Raw genomic sequence first — 21,450 nt, 5'->3', positions numbered from 1 at the left:
TGTTTAAATCTGGCATTTGTCAGCTAGCAGCTGTCCACTGGCCCTCTCAATCAATGGTGTGCAAGGTACCTTATCAACCAAAGACATATTGAGGGAGGACAGTCACTAAATAGAGAATTTGTGTTGTCTAGAGCAGTCTTTTCGACTTAAAAGTATACCAGTAGTTTAAAACTTGGAACATTCCCTTTTATGGCACTTGTCTCTGACATAAGGCCAAATCACTAAGTAGCAATGATAGCAGGCACACACATCACAAGCATGCATTACAATCATACAATACTGACAGTTGACAACTGATTGTAACAACCAGGTCAAACACAGCCTAATTATTGTTTTCAAAGCGAATGGTAAGCAAGTATGAGCTCTAGGAAACCACATTCACAGCTTACCTGGAACTGAAGCCTTTGATCCATAGACTGTATTTTATGTAGTTTGTTCATGCTTCCAGGCTTTTTTCCCTTTCCCTGGATAGTGCCCACTCCCCAAGGGCAGGCAGTAGCTGTCACATTGCCAGTCTCACCTGCAGCCCCAAATACAGTTATGAATAACAGTTGGCAGTCAAATGCACAACTGGCTATGCCACTGCCCTCCAACCTACCACTGACACAACCTTAATCCCAAGTTGCATGTAACACCTTTCCAGAAAAAGATCTCCTTACAGAGGTTGGCCTCCTTAAAGAATGCACTCTTGAATGGGAGGTACCACTGGTACACCCTTAAAACTCATACAGAATGCTGTTTGGTTTGCAGCTTGTTGCAAATGTTTTTTATTATCCTTTTAATGCCACACAGAATGTTTCTAGCTGCATCATCATGCCTGTGGAATGTGAACAGGTCCACAATATCATCTTATTACTGAAATTATACCTGACACCTGTTCCTCAGTATGAACATAAGCTAGAGTATGGGGAAAAAACTAGCAGAATTCTGTACACATGGAATGCTAGAGAACCTGGACCCACTCCTGGGATCCATGTGCATGCCTGCCTGGTTAATAAGATTCAAGTTTCACCAGATTGATTCTTAGAAAATGTGTCACAATAGAGCTAATACATTTTTTGGTGGCTTTGGTGAGTGGCCACATGTGAGTGTGCAAAATAATTGCATAATTGCATGACTATGTCCCTACTTAGCTGTGGACTTTTGTGAAGGGTTCTGTAATGTTTAAGCTCTAGGCACCAGTGGAACTGAACTTATTCCTGATTCATTTAATGTCAAAGGTATTGTATTTACTCATACTTTCACAGACCTAAATTTTGTACACATGATCAAAGGAAGAAGAAGTATGGGGCATAAATATAAACTACTAAGTATGTACATATATTACTATAAACTTCAAAAACAATAACCTTCACACAAAACAATGAGCCAAAGAATAACATTTTCTGTTGCAGTCTTATTCCACCTAGTATAACAGATATGGTTACTGAACATGGGTAATATGGGTATACTGAACATGGGTAACATGGGCATATTGACAGGATAAGTGCCTTGACCCGGTTTTAATACTTGATAAATAATTCCAAAACATTTTGCTTACAGTGCTTGCCAAAAGCTTAATCATCGGAGAATACCATACAGCATTAAGAAAACACATTACCAGAGTTCATTCTTGCATGTAGTTTTCAGCAAACGCTGAGAACTGATCATAGAATCACCTTTCTGACCTTGAAAGCTGACGCATTCTTTTCGCTCTCTACTGATTTGTGGAATGGTCGTTTTCGGATAACAGCATCAACTAAGAATAAGCCCAGTTCCGGACTCCATTTAATTGTGACCCCACCGCACCCCCTACTCAACAAAGGTATTTTTAACGCCTATTGACTGAAACCAACCACCAACCCTCCAGCTCATCGCTACCATAGCGTCATATTTGTAGATAACCTACATCCATGGGGTTCAAACCCCTTTGGAAAGGTTTAAGTGATAGGCATATGATCAAGGGGTAGGCCGATTTAGATATTAAATTTGTGCTTCTAGTTATCTCACACGATTTATGCACAACATATCCTTAAATATTTCATTGAAAGACTTGTATTTCATACTTCTTGGAAACATGTAAAATGGATCGCAACGATGACAAAAGCGGGGTTGAAAGAAGGTCTTGTAAAAAAAGCCTTGTATGTTGCCCCTGATCGATTACTTTAGTAGTAGAAAATTGGCACGTTGGCAAGGGGGAGGTAAGTAATTTTATATTTTAGGGTTTTTGCTGCATGCCTTGACCGCCGAGGTAACTGCGTGCCACATGAAATATAAACCTTCCATCCTCCTGTCAGTTTCGTAGCTTGTAAAGTGGTAGAAGAAGGGCTTGGTTAGCTATTTGCATTAAAACGGCGTCCCAATATATTTTTGGCATCGAAGCTCAGATCAAGTCCAATTCCAGTTCAGATAAGAATTAGAATTAGTATAAATAAACTTGTTTATATGCTTAGTAGCAACTGTATGTTACCCTGGGTTGATTAGGTAAGTAGCAGAATGGCACTCATGGTATATTTTAGTACGTTTTGGCTGCATGTCCAGGGTGTTGAGGTAACTGTGTGGCATAGTAAGTGTAAAACATTTCTATCCCCCTCATTACTTTCATAGCGTTCATAGTGATAGAAGTAAAAGTGTTTAGTTATTTGCCTCTAGAAGCAGTATGTTCAGTTATAGTTTTTGGCATCAGCATCCAGATCGAATTCTAGTTCAACAACAGATCATTAATTTATAAATGAAGGTACTGTTTTTGACAAAAATATGGATTAAAGTGTAAATTATATTTTTAATGTTAATAATAATTCTAGTCTAGCACCAGCAATACTGGGATGGATCTAAAAGTGCAGTGACATTCAAGTTCAGTTGTTTCAATCTGATTTAGAGACAAAGTCTAGGCTCAACTCTCGATGGGCTAAACTAACATGCAACATTCTCATATGAAACTGGATGACACATCAAATAGAGCTTGAAGAAGTATATTTGCCTTTCATTCTCAACTACTGTAAGATTAGCTAAGGTAATGTTTAAAAGCTATGCGAATGTTGTTGGAGCCAGAAAAGTTCCTGTGCGAAGGTGTGATTTATTTTTTGCCCCCATTTTGTGTCTAACAAGCCATGGGCCATGAGGGGGGGGGGGGGTGGCCAAAACTTTCAATAACATTATCAATACTATTGCATAAATAGCAGTTGTTAGTTTTAATGCAGCAATTGTTTAAAAGCAGATTGTTTTCTCATTGGCCCAACCCAAGAACTCATGATTTTTCCCAAATATACCTGTAAAACAGCATAATGAGTATGTGGAAAGTAAACTTAGATACAAACACCTTTTAGTAAATGTGCAAGTCATGTTACAGGACTGGTAGTGACTGGTACAGGCTGGCACTCAGAACTTGGTACTAACTGCACCTTTTATTTATTTATTCCAGTTATTCCTCCCTTTCTTTTCACAGGTCAAAATATGAATAGCATTGGTGAGGAGTGCCAAGAGGTAAGAAGCAATATGATAATTGTTTCAATGCATGGTTTTCAGAGAAGTTCTTGAAGGGCCATTTAGAAGAAGATCCGAAAGTGCCTAGAGCTGTTTGAACAGTACTCTGAATGTGCTAAAAAAGCTATAGCTGACAAGGGTATCAACATTGAGGACCATCCAGAAGGACATTCTTGGAACAGATCAAGAACAAAAAACACCCAGAACAAACAGCTAATGTGATACAGTATGATATCGTAATGCATGTTTTTCAAGTGTTTTAATCATGAGCCTTTGTTGGAGAACAGTGTGATCCATTTGTGCCAGTGTCACCCATGCATCTGTGCTTACAGTGAGCTTGATTCCTGTTGCAAGGACCACAAGTTTTCATATTCATTACTGAATGAAATATATGTTTTGCTGTCCACCATATGTGAGTTTTATGAATTTCCATATTCACATCGACCCAGCTACAATATCCTGAATACTTTCCCATCCCCTGATGAGCTCGGACTAACTTCGCCATTCCACGGCCTTTTGACTGTGTTTTACGCATATCTTTGAGTTTTTCAGCACTCTCCTAGTGACAGGTAGATGCGAAACACGTCTTCATGTCTTAGGATCGTGTGAATGCCTCCTCCCTGCATGCCGAGGTCTTCGGGCCAGAGTGAAGTTTCCTATTCTGTGGGGTGGGGGGAAGGGAGATATAGGGAGAAGACGTCCAACTTGGGCTCCCCTAATTCTGAGAAGAAATTGGGACCAATCCGGAAAGAAATCCGGTTTGTTGGCATATCTTGAGCGTAGAGGACTCGTCATTGTTCGCTGCACAGGGCACTGCCAGGGGCGCACTTTCTCAACATATGTTTGAGAATGTACGCCCCTGTTTACAGGCTCCTTAGTGTGTTGAACCTTCCATAATAATGTGCATCGTAACGCTGCAGCGGCGTCCGGGGAAGGCTAGGGACTGTCGTGGTATTCTAGTGCCCTGGCGGCCATTGAACTCACCGCCGTGACCGGGCGCGACGACTGCGACCTCCGCCTAGTTGAAGAGTACATATTTGTGGCGGGGCTCGCTGCCGTGGAGACGGCTGGCAAACCCGAGAGAAAAGAGCAGGGATCTTGACAGTCCGGGGCGTTTGAAGACTTCCTCGATGAATTGCTGGCGCAGGCGACTGGGGTCCGGAAAATATCAGATTGCCTCTGATATTGCCATGAAACTCTATGACTGTTCAGAGAAGGCCGGGTTGTGCGTGGGCGCTTGAGTCTTTAGGTTGGTTGAGGGTTGAAGGATCCGCTCCGGCATATCTCCGCTCAGTCGACTTACGTTCGGAAGACACAACGCTGTTAATACCCTATGCTCGGGAGCCTACGATCGGAAGACGTGCTCCTGGAGGGACCTACTCCTTAGGACCGTGCCGTGATTGATGATGCCTACTGGCGTTGTCCGTTTGTCGAGTCAGGATATTCAAGCAGCAAGGGCAGCGGCACACGAGGAGTGGCCGGAGCGGGGTAGGCCTGCCTAGGTAGGGATATAAAACTAAAAAAACTAAAACTAGCCGGGCCACCAGGCGACGTGGCAACTTGGTAACTTGACGGTGTGTGATGACAAGGCTCCATCGGATTGGGTGAATATGTCCGACCCTGCCACTTCTGCGTCAATGTTGGCACCCTTCCGCTGGGCGGCAGCAAGGCGCTGACCAAGAACTTAAACAGAGGGGAATAAGAGGGGCGAGTGGTGCCTGTGTGATGCTAGTTATGAATGTCATGGCCAGGGGTGGTGCGACCAGTGGGGCAAGAAGGCAAAAGTCCCCTCGCCATTTTAGAAGGGACACGCATACCTGTATGCCTGTCTGCCCTTGATTCCCATACATGTACGCCCCGTGACATTTTCAGCAGGCCCCATTTCCGTCGTGCCGCCAGGAGGTCTTGATGACCGATACAGAGCATTCCGTCATATCGAAATGAGGGCTACTAAGCCTATACAAGAGATGGTCTGGAAATTTGATCGGAATCCGAGCAAATTTTTAGATGAAGGATGGGATTGGACACCCACTAGATCCGTTTTGTCTCTGGAGGAAAAGTCGGATGGCGCCGCCGACTGCCAACTGCCAATGAATGCCAAACCCGGAGATCCTCACTATTCAAACAAGGAGCAGTGGTATGTCCTTAGCGCAAGTACTCAAGCGATAGGTCTTCCGAGATCCTCACTATTCAAACAAGAAGCAGTGGTAAGTCGTAGCGTAAGTATTCAAGCGATAGGTCTTCCGAGATCCTCACTATTCAAACAGGAAACAGCAGTAAGTCTTAGCGTAAGATTCGAGCGATAGGTCTTCCGAGCGTAGTTCATCCAGGATTAGCTATAACGAGTGCTTATCTCCCGGCAGTAGGTCCAGCGGCAGTAGGGTCCTCCGAGCGTAGGCCTTTCGAGCTCAGGTAGTTCATGGAGGTCCTAAGTGGAGCATGCGTTCCGGATGATTCCTTGGCATCGCCAGGGAGCTGGGATAGTGGCAGCGGGCCCCAGGATGACCAGTAGCCCGGACACGTGACGCTGACGTTCGGAAATGGAATACTCACAATAGAGCAGAGTACCGGTACACTCTGGCTTCGAGCCTGGTGCGGGGCATTGCCATAGACAGATGAACTGAAGCTTGTCGCTTCATTGGCCTAGATGTCGCCGCCACGGCTTTTATGCCAAGCCGGCCATTCAGATGTAAGCGAGAGAGTCGTTCTCCAGGTGCGTGCTGTATCAGGCAAGCATGAGTTTTCCGTTCGATCGAGCTTGCTGATGTTCTCAGGATGCGTTGTGTGCCGAAAATGCGCATCACTCTCATCCAGTGAACTTGCCGGAGATCTTGCACAAGCTCGCTTCCTAAACAATGTGCAATGGGGGCCGTTAGATAGGCCGTTTAGACGAATGATGTTCACATGAACAATTCAGTATTTTCGCGCGGATATTGCCAATCTAAGGTAGCTCGCACTGCTAATTTAACGGGTCAAATATAACGCTCAGTAGCACATATGTGTGCTATCGATACAGGCGTACCTATCTATGCCAGCAACTGTTACAGTTATGCTGTGATAGAGGTGCTGCCCATGCTTGATTACCCTGCGGTTTGCCAGCGATTTGCAATGGGGTCATTGCAATCGTTGCGATGCAAAAATGGGTGAATGTGGGTTGGCGGCCACAACTACCACCATTGCAGCAAGGGGTTGCAGTTGCCCCAGCGGTATTAGGTACGTAGGTATACGCCGCACATCTGTCCTATCTGTTTCCATTGTGCGTTCGTATTATTATCCCATCCAGGAGAACGGATGTGAAGACTGAGTCTGTGCGAGATTGCGGTCGATTGACTGGCCCGAAGGAATCTCACCACTTGGGTCGAGGCTGTCTGAATTCGCCCAGCGGTTGTTCTTCGCACCCCATTGGCGAAACTGGGACGCTAGAAGCTCTCGGGATGCACGCGTGTGGTTTAAAACACACCACTCTGACACTATTTGCCATTGTAGGTGCGGACCGAATCGTCCGAGGCTTACATCTATGTATAGATATCAACATATGCTCGAACTTATGGTCCTCTTCGGACAAATCTATATTCGGCCTAAATTTAGCAGGCCTGCTTGCCATGGTATTTCGTATCGGATAACTAATAGATTAATACGCAATCACAAACCTTAGAAATGTCGACACTTTATTGGTTCCGCCTGCCTGCCCATACTTGCCCAGCTCTATGACCTCAACGTACAATGACACCACATCACGACCAGTCTGTGCAGCACGACACAACTGTGCGAACCACGAAATATTTCCTCTTCTGCAGCGGCGCTTATAAAGCACGGAATTACCTCTAGTCGGTATTCCCTGTGGCCGCGAGACAAGCGGCCCGAAAGACCCACATTCCGCAACACGCCACATCCGGTTCAACGGTCACGCAGCCGCGGCAGCAGGCCGCCGCGCGCCGGTGACACGACCACGCGGCCTCACCAGTTGATCATGTCGGAGACGTTGTCCAGGTGCCGTTGTGCACCTCGGGCGTCACCTGGATGAGCGCGACGAGCATGGCATACACGTCGACGGCGTTCACCTGCTGGACGGTGACCCCGGCGCGGAAACTGGGGCCGCGACCGAGCAGCACGCCGCGCATGTCCGGCACGCCGCCGGCCGTGTCGTCGTATCCGCCTGCCGCTTCCACGGCCAGTGGCCGCTCGTGCTCCAGGTAGTAGCCTGGCTCGGCCACCAGGAGGAGGTCGGGCTCGCGCTGCCCGTGCGCCAGCCGCATGCGCGCGGGAATGGCGCCGCGCAGGTACGCGCGCACGCCCGGCACGGCCTGCGCCTGCGCGTGCGCAGCCGTCGCGTGCTCCCCGGCCATGTAGACGAGGCAGGCGGCACCGTCGCCGGCGACGGTGACGGGAGCTTCGGACGGCAGCAGGCTGTCCACCGAGATCACCTCCATGTCAGCCGTGTCCGTCAGGCCGCCGTCCGACACGATGACGACGTTGACCTCTCCGCGGGCCTGGCGGTCCAGCAGCGCGCGGTCGAGCGTCTGCAGCTGGCCGTCGAGTGCGCGCAGCGCATCCAGCACGGCCTCGGACGTAGCGCCGTGCTTCTCGGCGGTCCGCCGCAGCTCGTCCGTGTGCACGATGGCCATATTGCACGGGTAGGCCTCGGCGAACAGGCGGTCCAGCGCCAGCGTCAGACTCTCCTCGAACTCGCCGGCCTGCCCCGGCGCCTGACAAAAGCTGATATTGCTGCCATCAATGGGCACACAGGCGCCTTGGACGTTGAACACAGCTGTGCGACGCCACTGCTTGACGGCCGAGGTCCAGAGGGGCACGACGCCGTCCCACCATCGCCGGGTCGGTGGCCGAGTGGCCGGCCGGGCCGTCCACTCGCAGCTCGCCGCGTTGCCGGTCGAGGAAGTGCTCGCCCAGGATGCCGTGCTTCTCCGGGTAGCGGCCGGTGAAGAAGGATGCCCGCGTGGCGATGCCCTCGGACGGGAAGGTCGGGTTGAGCCACTCGGCGCGTGCGCCATACCGCACGAAGTGTGTGAAGAAGGGCAGCTGCGCCGGGGGCACCAAGCTCAGTAGTCGTGGCGCAGACCGCCCACCGACAGCACGTAGTAGCTTGGGCGGGCTGCCTGCCGACCTGGAACACACGAACCAGGCCATGGACACGAGCACGTACGAGAGGATGACGAAGCACCATGTTGCGGCCGCGCCCGCGCCAGCCAGGTCGTTGTGCCGGCGCCGGCTCCTGACGCGCCGGCTCGGCCGCCGGCCCCGGCTCCGCGCCGGGCTCGTGCGGAGCCGGCTCCGCCTCACCTCGCCGCTGACGCACCCTGCCCCATCGTCGGTCGCGTGTCGACTGCGGCCGCGGCCGAGCGCGAGCTCCGCTATACCGCCCGCCGCTCGTCAAACTGGTCAGACCGGCCGTGGTTGGCTGCTACCCCCTTCCCCCTTTTTTTTGGCTGCTGTCGGCAACGAGTTCAGGCCCACATCTTCCCGCTACAGCAGGGTGAACGAATGAAAATTGATCACCGGGAGAAAGCGCTCTCCCGAAGGTAGTGGGCCTGCCAACCGAGAAAACAAAGCATGAACATGCGTAACTGTGTTCCGAAGCTTCTCCTCTCTCTCTTGCGCAACCAGCGGCGACGTAATCCCTGAGACATGTTTTGAAGGTCTGCGAGTCGGCTGTGGGGATCAGCAGAGGTGTAACCCACGGCCGGGGATGTTGGGGGACGGTTACTGCAGGGATCATCAGAGGTGTAACCCACGCCCCGAGAGCGCTTGGGGCCGGGGCTGCAGGGATCAGCAGAGGCGCAACCACAGCCGGGGCTGCTGGGGGCCGGGGCCGTGAGGATCAGCAGAGGCGAAACCACGGCCAGGGCTGCTGGGGACCGGGGCCGTAAGGATCAGCAGGGGCGTAACCACGGCCGGAGCTGCTAAGGGGCCGGGACCGTGAGGATCACACAGAGGTGTGACCACGGCCGGAGCGCTTGGGGCCGGGGGCCGTGAGGATCAGCAGAAAGCGTAACCACGGCCGGGGCTGCTGGGGGCCAAGGCCGTGAGGATCAGCAGAGGCGTAACCAGGGCCGGGAGCGCTTGGGGCCGGGGCCGTGAGGATCAGCAAGGGCGTAAACCACGGCCGGGGCTGCTGGGGGCCAGGGCCGTGAGGATCAGCAAAGGCGTGGCCACGGCCGGGAACGCTTGGGGCCGGGGCCGTGAGGATCAGCAGAGGCGTGACCACGGCTGGGGGCTGCTGGGGGGCCGGCGCCGTGAGGATCAGCAGAGGCGTGACCACGGCCTGGGGCTGGCTGGGGGCCAGGGCCGGAGGATCAGCAAAAGGCGTGGCCACGGCCGGGAGCGCTTGGGGCCGGGGGCCGTGAGGATCAGCAAGGGCGTAACCACGGCTGGGGCTGCTGGGGGGCCAGGGCCGTGAGGATCAGCAAAGGCGTGGCCACGGCCGGGAACGCTTGGGGGCCGGGCCGTGAGGATCAGCAAAGGCGTGGCCACGGCCGGGAACGCTTGGGGCCGGGGCCGTGAGGATCAGCAAGAGGCGTGACCACGGCTGGGGCTGCTGGGGCCGGCGCCGTGAGGATCAGCAGAGGCGTAACCACGGGCCGGGGATGCCATTTTTTTCTGCTTGAGGTAAAATGTCATCAAGTAGATCAGAAACCGTCAAAGCCGAATATGTTGTCACACGCCGGGTAGTTGCGTATGTCAAGGTTGTGGTGTTGACTAGTCTTATTCGCCTTCAGCCTCTAGAGTGTTTTTCCTCGGTACAAAACAATGCTGCCTGCTAAATCCCGACCGATGTGCTGTTTTTCGTGATAACTGCCATTCTCAAAGTGTTATTTAGGTCGGGCGAGATGGTACCAGTGTTTTCCGTGTAATATCAGGGTGATCACTTGAAGCGCAACTGCCTACAGTCTGTCACAGAGCGTGTCTATGCACCTGTTGTTTCAAGCCGCACTTGTATCTTACACTGGTAGTGTTCCTTATGTTAGCAGCACGCGCGTATGCCCACGCAGCCCCGCACCTCGCACCGTGTGTAGTCGGATTGAAGAAGGAATGGGCGCAACCATCACGGGGTTGATGCGGCTCAGACCCCGGTAACCTTCTGGCAAATTCAAGAATTATTATGTTTTGACCATTGATAAAATGTCATCACCGAAATAGGCATGAGCTCCAGCAACATTTGGAGGCGTGCTCCGCCATAGACTCTGAAGACTTGATATCTCATGGCCGCAAAGGCTTACAGCAGAGGCTTATCTCGGGTGCAACACGCGGCGGCCGAGAGTTTGCCTTTTTTGGGTCATGACTGAAGTAAAACCTGCGGGCGGAATTTGGCAGGGATGATTGCATGCGATGTTTTTACGATCTGTACACTGCCTTGGTTCAGCATACGGTGCCCGTTCTGAAACATTTTGTATAAAGGCCTGTGTGCGTAGAGCGCCGGGCAGGTGTAGGCCTGACCGAGCAGTGATGCCAGGTGAGGCGCAGTGAAGCCTCTGATGATATACGTTGTATAGAAATGATATGTCGGACTGAGTAAAGCGTGTTTTGATAGATGCTGTATCAAAATAAACGAGGAGATGCTCGTAATCCAGTGGAGAACACCGGCACTGGGTTCTGGAGCCCAACCACATGATACACGAGCGTTGAAGACACACGGCAATGCCTTATGGCTGAACCACGCTTGACAATGACACAGTGATATTTGCACACTTCGCATAAAAAGGCCGAACGTCCTGCATGCTTTTGAGGCAGTCGAATACATGTGACTGACAAAGGTGAGTTTGGTATCCAGGAGAACGGCGAGGTCGCGAATTTGTTGGCAGCCATCCAGGCGGTGGGCGTCAGTGCAAATGAGTGGTGAGCAGGCGATGTGCGGAGGGTAAATGAGGTGGCATTTCACTTGGCTGGATTCAGTTTCAGTTCTAGTTTTTGGGCCATTCGCAGGGGCGATCCTAATCCGCCTGAAGTGAGAGATAATCTGCTGCGTTGTCGATTTGGTGATACATTTTCACATCATCAGCGCACATTTGCTCGCAATCTGGTCAGGAACATCAGTCAGAAAGCAGGCAAACAGCAACGGTCCTAGGATGCTGCTTTTCAGGACACCAGATCGCAGCCCGCTCAAAACTACGCAAATCGCAAACAGGTGTCGGCATCCCACAAATGCATGGTGAGCTTCTTCCTAGGGCCACGTTCCTTATGCCCATGCCCGCTTCCAGCAACCACCAGCTGGCTCGCACACAGACAGGCTCAGATGAACTGGCTCGGCCTGTGGTAAAAAGCTGGGTCAGGTGTCCTTAATACTTCCAAACGCCGTGCGTGTCCTCATATTGTGCTACCTTCAGTGCATAGCGCGAGCTGAGCACCTGTCACCGGAGAGCGAACGGTGGCTCGTGTGCTTCGACTAAAAGGGTGACGAATGGAGCGCTTGTTCGGAGTACTCCAAAGGCGATGTGACGGCCGTCGTGCTGAACTGTGCCGGGGGTGCGTTTTTACGGAGCCTCGCCCAGACTCAAACGCCTGACACCTGTGTCCTAGCTTAGAGCGTATCGGCGCTCAGTAAAGGCAGAGAAGGGTTGTCCGGTATGCGCCGCAAGGACATCCTCGAGACTGCCTTGAGGATATCCAACCCCTTTGAGCAACAATCAGTAAGGTTTCTGAAATGGGCGTGGTACAACAACCTTCTGTCGAGAACAATGCCCAGGAACCTCACCGCGTCCGGAAGTGGTAAAACATAGCTTCAGTATATTTGATTAAATATAGAGTTAGTATAGTACGCCCTTCCCCAGGGTTCAACACCAGGGTCTGCACAATCACGTTGCCTGTTGCAGATGTGCATGCATGTGGTCTTCGGAGCTGAAAAGGTAAAGCGATTCATAAAATTCCGGTGCGTCAGTTTGTCATGGCAGATCTGGATCTGTCGTTCAGCCGAAGCTGACGAGGAAATGGAAACCCAAATGGCGAAGTCGTCAGCGAAGAGCCAGCGACGCACATTTGCGGGCAATACGTCACCGATGTCGCTCAACTGCAACAGCAAACAACGGCACCCTTGGGATGGCCCCCTTGTGGCACTTCATTAACCGCAGGGAGGTGGTCTGAGAAGGTGTTTCCTGTTGTGCCCTCGAGAGACAACAGTCGAGCATGAGGTGTGTTCCCACGGAGTCGATGAGGGCGACTCTGCCCTTACAGCTATGCACACGCGCAACATAACCTCGCTCACCACTCGCCAGCCAATAGCCGAGTTTTACGGGGCCCTGGTACCCCTGGCGCCGTCGGTTTGCCGGCGCCCCAGGCAACGGGCCGCGCGGCAACCGGGCGGCGGCCCGGTGGCTGCCGGCGCGTCCCGGCGAGCCAGCCCGGTAACACACATCATCACCTCCCCTCCACAGCGACCGAAAGTGACGGGGTCGTCACAGCTGGAGGCGATCTGTTCGCCGCTTGCTGCGTTGACTGCACCTGACTCCGCCCTTAAGGGCTAGGTCGGCAAGATGGATGAGTTGGTCCTTCCTGAGCTTTATCCAGGCTCTGCGGGCGGGCGGAGAAAACAACGATTTCTAAAGAGACCCCCCCCCCCCCCGCTGGGCGTCTTATGTGGTAGTCACATCTGCGGCCAACACCCAAGACGGTTTTCACGCGATTCCACCGCTTGCTGTGGGGATCTTGTATGAGAACCTCTGAACCGACCTTTAGATGCAGCAGACACTTCGCGGTCCGGTCGCCGTGGTCATCAACTGTGGTCTTCATTGCTGTTGCTTTGGAATCACAGCCATCTGACGCAGTCCTGCCATTCACGGGAGGATGAGCGATGACCGACAGGGACGTGGGAGCAAAGAGGATGCCCGTGAACGACCTGAGCTGGGGAGCGGCCATCAGCCCGGGGCGTGCTCTCAAGATTCAAAAGACCTTCAAAGAAAGCATCAGCGTTGAGCTCTCTACCATGGCACGTTATCTGAATGGGCGCCTTGACGGTCTGACTGCTGCTTCAGCGTGTCCAGTTGACTGTGGACAGCGTGGCGTTGATTGTTCCAGCCTTACTACCCAACGTCTGAGGAATTTCCTGAAGTGGCGGCTGGGGAACTGATGGCCTCCATCGGCGCGGAAACGGACCGAAACACCGGAATCGACGATCAGGCTGCTAAAGGTGCATACACATGACATCCTGCTAAGAATGTAGTTTTTGTCAGATGTGAATTCGATGCGTTACTTACGGTGTAATATGTGACCACTTTACTGACCCTTGATTGCCTGGAGACCTGGGGGTGACCTTTAGAGGTCAGGCTGTTACAGGTACATACACCTGACGACATGGTGAGTGCTTTCGTTGAGCGCCTGGCTGTTTTCAGCCTGGAACTCAATGTATTACGGACGTGCGTAATCGTGCGTGACCGCGTTTTCGACAGATACGAATATGAATCCCAATATGCATGGGCTGCTAGCTATACGGTGAGCATGTGACTTTGTTTCATGGCCCGCTTCACCCGCACAGATTCACCGACATCGGAGAGTAAGCAACACACTCGATTAATGTGCCATGGAATGACCAGCTGGAGACAATGTCAGAGCGACGTGTGCACCCTTGCATCCACCCGCCTCTGCGTCAGGCGTACGAAAACGTCGCCGATCCGGCGTCCGTCGCTCACTCACATCGCGATGTTCTCGCCAACTGCCCATCGCGTCTTGCTGTTTTGACACTTGGGTTCAGAGGTGGACGGGTCAGCAGCTGAGGTGGGTGGCCTGGCGCTATCCTGACAGTCGGTTTCAGAGGTGAACAGGTCAGCAGCTGAAATGGTTGGCCTGGCGCTATCCTGACAGTCGGTTTCAGAGGCGAACAGGTCAGCAGCTGAAATGGTTGGCCTGGCGCTATCCTGACAGTCGGTTTCATAGGTGAACAGGTCAGCAGCTGAAATGGTTGGCCTGGCGCTATCCTGACAGTCGGTTTCAGAGGTGAACGGCTCAGCAGCTGAGATGGCTGGCCTGGCTGTGTTGCGCCGAGGCAAGCGCACCAGCCGTCGGCCGTGTCCTGGAAGGCGCATCTCCGCCAGCTGGGTGCCCGACGGCGCGTCCTGGAAGCGGTATCTCCGCCAGCTAGGGTGCCCGGCGGCGTGTCTTCGAGGCGGCATCTCCGCCAGCTGGGGTGCCCGGCGGCGTGTCCTGGAAGCGGTATCTCCGCCAGCTGGGGTGCCCGGCGGCGTGTCCTCCAGGCGGCATCTCCGCCGGCTGGGGCGCCCGGACCGCCGCCGGTCACTGACCGCGCGGATGACCGCCCCGTTAGCACCGCCGGCCGGGACTAGTTTTTTGCCCGCCGCTGCTTCTGGGTCGCCGAAGTGGAATCAGCCAGCTGGGTACACCGGAGCCGATTATTGGACTCCCTGCGCCAGTGAAGGATTTCACCTGCGTCAGTGACGTCGGCGTACTGCGTCGATCCTGTGCGAAATGCCAAGTAAAGAGCCTGCCTCATCAGGAATGGAACCGGTGTATGTGTCCCTCTGAGAGCCCCGGCTCACGGCTAAATGCGGCGGCTCAGTCTTGGGTGATTTTGGCGGGATTAGATTCCCTGCCGCCTTTCCACCAACATAAACCTTTTGTTAAACGAGGAGCCCCTTTCTTGCCAGGACCGGCTGCGCCTCTGACCACAGTTTGTTTTATGAGCATAATGCCTAGCGTAATCTTTGTCGCGTATTAAAATGCAAAACTCAGAGCAGTCTTATGTGATTTTGGTCACCATGACCTTCAAAAGATCAAACAAGGTCATTGACCTCAAATGGGCTTTTTACCTTTTGCTTAGAAACAGTTTCCTAGGTTCTTGGAGCACTTTGGTGCCTAACCTAGAATTTGACCTTGTTTGACCTTATTTGACCAGAGGGCCATGACTTAGGAAGCTCAAACTTTGACCTATTTGAGTTCACGTACAGATCAAAACACCCTGCAAATTTGGTGTCTCTAACTTTCTTAGTTCCCGAGATCTCATGGGGGGGGGGCAAATTGACCCCTCACCCGAGCGGAGGGTATCTAGTCGGCCACCCGGGCGCGTCTTAAAGACTTCCGAATAAGGAAGGGGGATAACGGTAAAATGCGTGCCCATAACAAGGCTGGGTGTGCCCTTGACATCTCAGGTTCAGAACTGACGCGACCGAACAAATACGGTTGCGAAAGTTCCAGGTATGTGGAATGACGATCCCTTCTTGCCGGGGGCGTAATGACCGAGTGGTTAGCGCCTTTGGCTCCCACGTGGGGGCGGGCATTAGAAACCCGACCGCGCCATGACCGCCGAGCGCTATCAAGGCTGCTGTTACCGCTGACGCTCCATAAAAGCGTGTGCAACGACGTGTGCCGTGTTTCCTTTTTCTGGCAGATTCGCATCAGGCATACAGTAACCACGCTTTCCGATGATAATTTTGCTCCGATTGCAAGCTAATTTGACGTGCCGCGGGTGCAGTGTATCTATTATCCCTTGGCTTTCGAATCTGTGAAGCTCATAACGTTTCTGCTTCACTCGAGTCATATTCCGCAACAAGTATTTGGACAATTTTCTTACTTCTTCAATGTGCTCAAACGTGCAGCAAAAATCGATAGTTTCCATGCCAGCGTCGCAAAACGATCCACACATTTCGGGGATCTGAGTGGGAAAATATATCGTGTCAAAAACCTTTTTATTTCAATGGCTTCCTCGCTTTCTGCCATTGTCATCAGCATTGCAATATTTGTGTCGTGACTTGCCATTTGTGTGGCATTACGATTTAGACACCGCGTATATGTCATTTTTTCTGGATCCGCCCTTAGTGGTACGCCTAAAAATTGTGAAACGTCTTTTGTAGGTTCCACAGCGGCTGTGGAGCACCCACGGCTCGATCAGTAAAAGGCCTGGGCAGCACAAGGCAGATTGCAAAGAGACGCTCGATCTTTGCATTCATTCACAGTTGTCTGAGTGTAGTGTTTGCGCATCACTTCACATAGTTCATAGTTACTGTATTCAGCGGGCTTACGCGTGGTAGCCTTTCTGCATCCAATCGGTTTTTATACAAGAACGTTAGAACATAAAAGCATGCGAAAAAATATTTCTAAGGTCAGCATAAACACACACGCACACACACACAGTCACGCTTCTCAGTCACTAAGTCAGGATCCTAAAACGGACCGGAAGGTACGCCGTGATGGAGCATCGGCGGCCGCCGGGGACGAGCAGCTCCGTGCGGCAGCCGCCCGGTACGGAAACTGCCGCTGAGTGGCGGCCAGTCTGACGCGTTCTAGGCACAGTGAACCGTTACCACGGGCACCGGCTCGGGTATGGCGTTGGGAGGCCTCCGCGCGCGTGCAGAAAAACGAACACACGGAGCGGCTGGCGTCCAACTGACATACAATGCACGGTGCACATTGACACAGCCATGTCGGCGCACCATCTCTGCCACGCCACACCATCTTAGCGTGCTGTGACGGCGACAGCAAGTAGTGATTGACCAGATGTGAGGTGAGCTGAACGCAGACGACTTTTCCGGAACTTTTGATAGCACAAAGAAGACGGCGATTGGTCGAAAGCTGGTAAGATCTGCTGTGTCACCTGACTCGAACGCGGAAGTGACAGGAGCGAATTCCCAGGCATCGGGAAAGTACACGAGATGATAGTTGACCAGGTGAAGTAGGTGTGTAAACGGTGGCCGGAAGATACCTCCTGACAGCCGGCGGAGGGACACCATCGACGCCGACAGCTCTGGACGCGCTCAGCCGGCCGATGGCTGCACACAGCTCGAGCGAGGTTGCCAGGCGCAGATCGAAGAAAGAGGCGCAGACGCGGTACGGTCGCGGGTCGGCCGGGGGCTGGGCGGCATCGTCACGCGTCACCGCTGCGGCCTCCGCTGCTATCCGGGGACCCCACGGCGGCCAAGTGGGGTGTTGAAGGCGTCGGTGCGGCCACTCTGGTCGTCAGCAGACCCGTCTCCTCCCTCCGCTGGTCGTAGGCTGAATCGCTTTATGCGGCTCCGAGAGTCTCGCCTGCCAGTCAGCAGACTGGCGAGACAACCCTAGACACTGTTTGGTAAATATGCTCTGTAAATATGCACAACTCTGTTTGGTAAATATGCTCCCCAATAAGCCATCGTTTTATTACGTCATCGTACCTTGCACTACATTGATTGAGAGCCAATTGACGGCGTTATATCTGGGAATCGTGCTCGCGAACGCCAGATATGAACGACTCGACGATTCTTCTTTTCTTGGCTTTGTTCGCCACATGGCTAACAGAATGCAAAGATTTGAATGACGTTATTATGGCGTCATGAATGCCTTCTTGACCTTGAAATAGTCTTCCCGAAATAGTTCGCACATCTTTGCGGGTGTGTCGCTCAGAAGCTCAAAGAGTTTATTTAAGCACTATCTCGCGCCCGGGTGGGGTCAATTTGACCTCCAGAAGGTTTTCACGTAATGGTCCCCGAAAGGCGCGATGCGTAGCCACGCAAATTTTGCATAGCTGTAGACAATTAAGTAGCGGATCGTTTGGTACAAAAAAGTCTTCTAAGGTCGCTGATCTACGGCAGGTCAGAGTCAGGCCATGGAGTCAGCGATTTTAATTTATAGAGAATTGCTTAATATGGTGCAACAACAGAGGGTTAGACCAAGCCATACATCCCTGATATATATTTTAGGCAACACAACAGTTGAAGGAACAAACACCATTGACCTAGGTTCGGGTATGAAGGTCAGACCAAGGTCAAAACCAACCGGCTTATTACTCTAGGGCTTGCTGTGTTGAGCAGTTTATGGTGCTCATTTCAAATTTATTGATGACAGGAACCATATTTTGCATCTTCTATGGAGTCTTCAAAGATCAGAATACGTCACTGACCTAAAGTGACCCATGCCGATATTTTGTTTTTAGGAACATACTGCCTGGCGTAATCTTAGTCGCTTATTCAAAAGCAAACCTAAGGCAGTATTATGTTATTTTGGTCACCATAACCTTTAAAATGTCAACCAAAATCACTGAACCTAAATGAGCATGTGAACTTTTGCTTAAACAGTTAGCTAGGTTCTAGGGGCCCTTTGGAAACCACCATGGAATTTGACCTTGTTTGACCTTATTTGACTCAAAAGTCATGACCTAGGGGCCTTTAGCTTTGACCTAAGTGAGTTCACGTATAGACCAACACACCCTGCGAATTTGGTTTCTCTGGCTCTCTTAGTTCCTGAGATCTCAGGGGGAGGATTCAAAGTGAACCCCACCCGAGCAAAGGATATCCAACCGGCCGCCCGGGCGCGTATTAAGAGGGGCAGGACTATGAACTGCATCGAATGATCTTCATTATGGCTATTTCACCTTCAAACCCCAACACTCCCTTTAATTACAACGGCCATGCAATCACAAGAAGATCCAAATCATTTCAAAATTAAGTGAGCAACTCACTATACGATACAACACTGACACTAACAGTGAAATTTCAAGCGTAACCGAATTCATTAAACGTAATATTCAACCCAAGCTTGATAATGCACACCAGTGCTAGAAGAACCCATCTCAATACATGAATTAAGAACAACCCTAATGTCTATGAAAAGCAGGAAATCGCCAGGATCAAATGGTTTCATAGAAAGTTTCTTCAAATGCTTTTGAGATCACCTTTTCCGTCCCCTTCTGCGAAGTAAAATGGAGGGCTTCATTCGAAGCCATTGTAAATTTAATCCCTAAACCCGGTAAGTCACCATCTACAGTCAGGCGATGGCGACCCATTTACCTATCTAACGTAAAAATCTACCTAACGTGGAAATCTACCTAACATAGAAATCTACCCAATATAGATTTCAGAATAACTTCTGCTGCTAAAGAAGATAGATTTAAAGATGTAACCAACGGCATTATGTCACCGGCATAATCAACACATATGAAAGGCCGTTACAAAGTAGACAACAGGCCAGTGTAAGACAAATTTCAAAAAGCAAATGATTCAAAAGTCCAATTCATAGAAGCGGGGCGACTTCGAAGCGGCATTTGAATTATTAGATGTTGTACCATCATACATCATATACCATATCAGATACATCAAATCACGTCATATTATTTGAAAATCATGGAACTTATTGCTAAAAACTCAACACTGTTGCAGCTTTAGGGAAAACTTAACATAATTGCTTCAGCTTGCTTGCTTCAACAACGGTAATTTCTCGCAGACACTTTTCGTAGGAAATCTAGGTAAAAGAAATGTCATGGACCACGGAATAAAACAAGAGGCTCCTGTTTCAGAGTGCCTCTTTTATATATGCGATAGAACCTTTAGAAAATCGCATACCGGTAATGCGCCATCACAATAAACAATGAAATGGCATGATGACAACTTAACTTTGTTCCAGAGATTAAACTCCGTCCTTCACCGATGCCATATCGGGAAAAATATTTTAATCGTTATAAGTTCTGCGATGAAATGTGGACGGGGCTGAATGTCCCCCAGCTGGGACTCACACTCACGCATTGCATTCACAAGCTAATCCCAACGGGATACAGTACGTCAATGAATTAAAATCCTAGGTATAATATTGAATAGCAATAAGGAATCGATTATAACAGCCTGAAGTATTAACTACCACCACCATCAGTCATCGGCAGGATCACTGTGATGAGATCTTTGCTTGCATCCCAATTGTATTATTTTCAGCACTACCCTCACTTTCGAAAGTGACGCAATATAAATTAAAACAAAACTGTTTTGTTTCTACAGGAAATAAAATGACGGGCGCTGAACTATGAAAATCTTTTCAGGGTTCGAGCATGACGCACTGCAAGCAATTGGTTGAGTGTAGCTTTGTTAAAAGTATGAAGACACATGAATAAGAAGACTGTGTTAATCCAAGCACAAACTGGTCTGTTGTAGTACGGAAAGAACTTCCTCAATTCAAGAACTGCCAACATATGGAGCGGCAGACCTCTCAAAGCGAAAGAATAAGGTGAACAAACTCCTTATGAAGCGGCTGTGTTTGGAGCTTGGAGCGAGTTATGTGATTTATCTTCTCCAAACCTTGAACAAATATTAACCGAAGAACTTTGAATTGTTTCGAAATGTGTTAACGGCACCGTAAACTGTTTCAAAATTCGCTTTCGGTGTCGTAAGACATGGCATAACAAAGGATTGAGGTTTGTTGCAGATCTTTTAAATGACACCACGAGGACTCTTTATGCAAAAGAAGAAATAGAAACTGTGCACGAGGTTCTTATGACATTACTTTACTATGTGCCTTATTAAAAATCTTCCAAGCGTCGTCAAAGAATGGCACTGTAAATCGCGTATAGTCTCTCCTCGTATACCTTATAAAATAAGCTTAGTACTTGAAGATGCTAGAATTTCGCGCATTAGATTTTAAGCACTCGCCACTTGTCTCACAAAGTGGTGTGAAATATCACAGAGAAAGGAAAGTGGATAAGCGACGTCAACAATTCCCACACGGGAAGTATGCTAGACACATGTGCTGGTACTAAGAACATATATGATCAAGCATCACTTTCAGTGTTAAAGTCAAGGAGTATATCGGCAAAAAAACGCTGGCAAATGTAGGCAAACCTGAAAAAAATTGATGCCGTTTGCTTAGGAGGGGCAAGAGAATAGGGAAGAGAGAGAGAGAGAGAGGGAGAGAGGAGAGAGAGCGGAGCGCGAGAGAGAGGAGAGAAGCGGAGAGAGAGAGAGAGGAGAGAGAAGAGAGAGAGAGAGAGAAGAGAGAGAGAGAGAGAGAGGATGAGAGAGAGAGAGCGAAGAGAGAGAGATAGAGAGAGAGAGAGAGAGAGAGAGGAGAGGAGAGAGAGAGAGAGAAGAGAGAGAGAGAGAGAGCGAGAGCGAGAGAGAGAGAGAGAGAAGAGAGAGAGAGAGGAGAGAGAGAGGGAGAGAGAGAGATGAGAGAGCGGAGAGAGAGAGAGGAGAGAGAGAGAGAAGAGAGAGATAGAGAGAGAGAGAAGAAATAGAGAGCATGCGAAGAGAGGAGAGATAGCTATCGACTTCTCTCTCTCTCTCTCTCTCTCTCTCT

At 50.7% G+C, this 21,450-nt stretch overlaps 1 protein-coding gene across 1 annotated transcript in view; it reads right to left on the bottom strand.

Moving 5' to 3' along the window:
* LOC119108245 (glycerophosphocholine cholinephosphodiesterase ENPP6) overlaps positions 1 to 21,450 on the bottom strand; it is a 31,726-nt gene that overhangs the window by 5,683 nt on the left and 4,593 nt on the right. The window contains exons 2-3 of the mRNA XM_037231825.1: positions 8,287 to 8,499; positions 7,444 to 8,243 (exon numbers count right to left, since the gene is read on the bottom strand). Coding sequence (XP_037087720.1) covers positions 7,444 to 8,243; positions 8,287 to 8,499 — 1,013 coding nt within the window. The remainder of the gene's footprint in view (positions 1 to 7,443; positions 8,244 to 8,286; positions 8,500 to 21,450) is intronic.

Source organism: Pollicipes pollicipes, unplaced genomic scaffold (assembly GCF_011947565.3).
Source record: "Pollicipes pollicipes isolate AB1234 unplaced genomic scaffold, Ppol_2.1 Scaffold_6686;HRSCAF=7923_pilon_pilon_pilon, whole genome shotgun sequence".
Lineage (NCBI taxonomy): Eukaryota > Metazoa > Arthropoda > Thecostraca > Pollicipedomorpha > Pollicipedidae > Pollicipes > Pollicipes pollicipes.
This window is presented reverse-complemented; position numbering and strand designations above follow the sequence as displayed.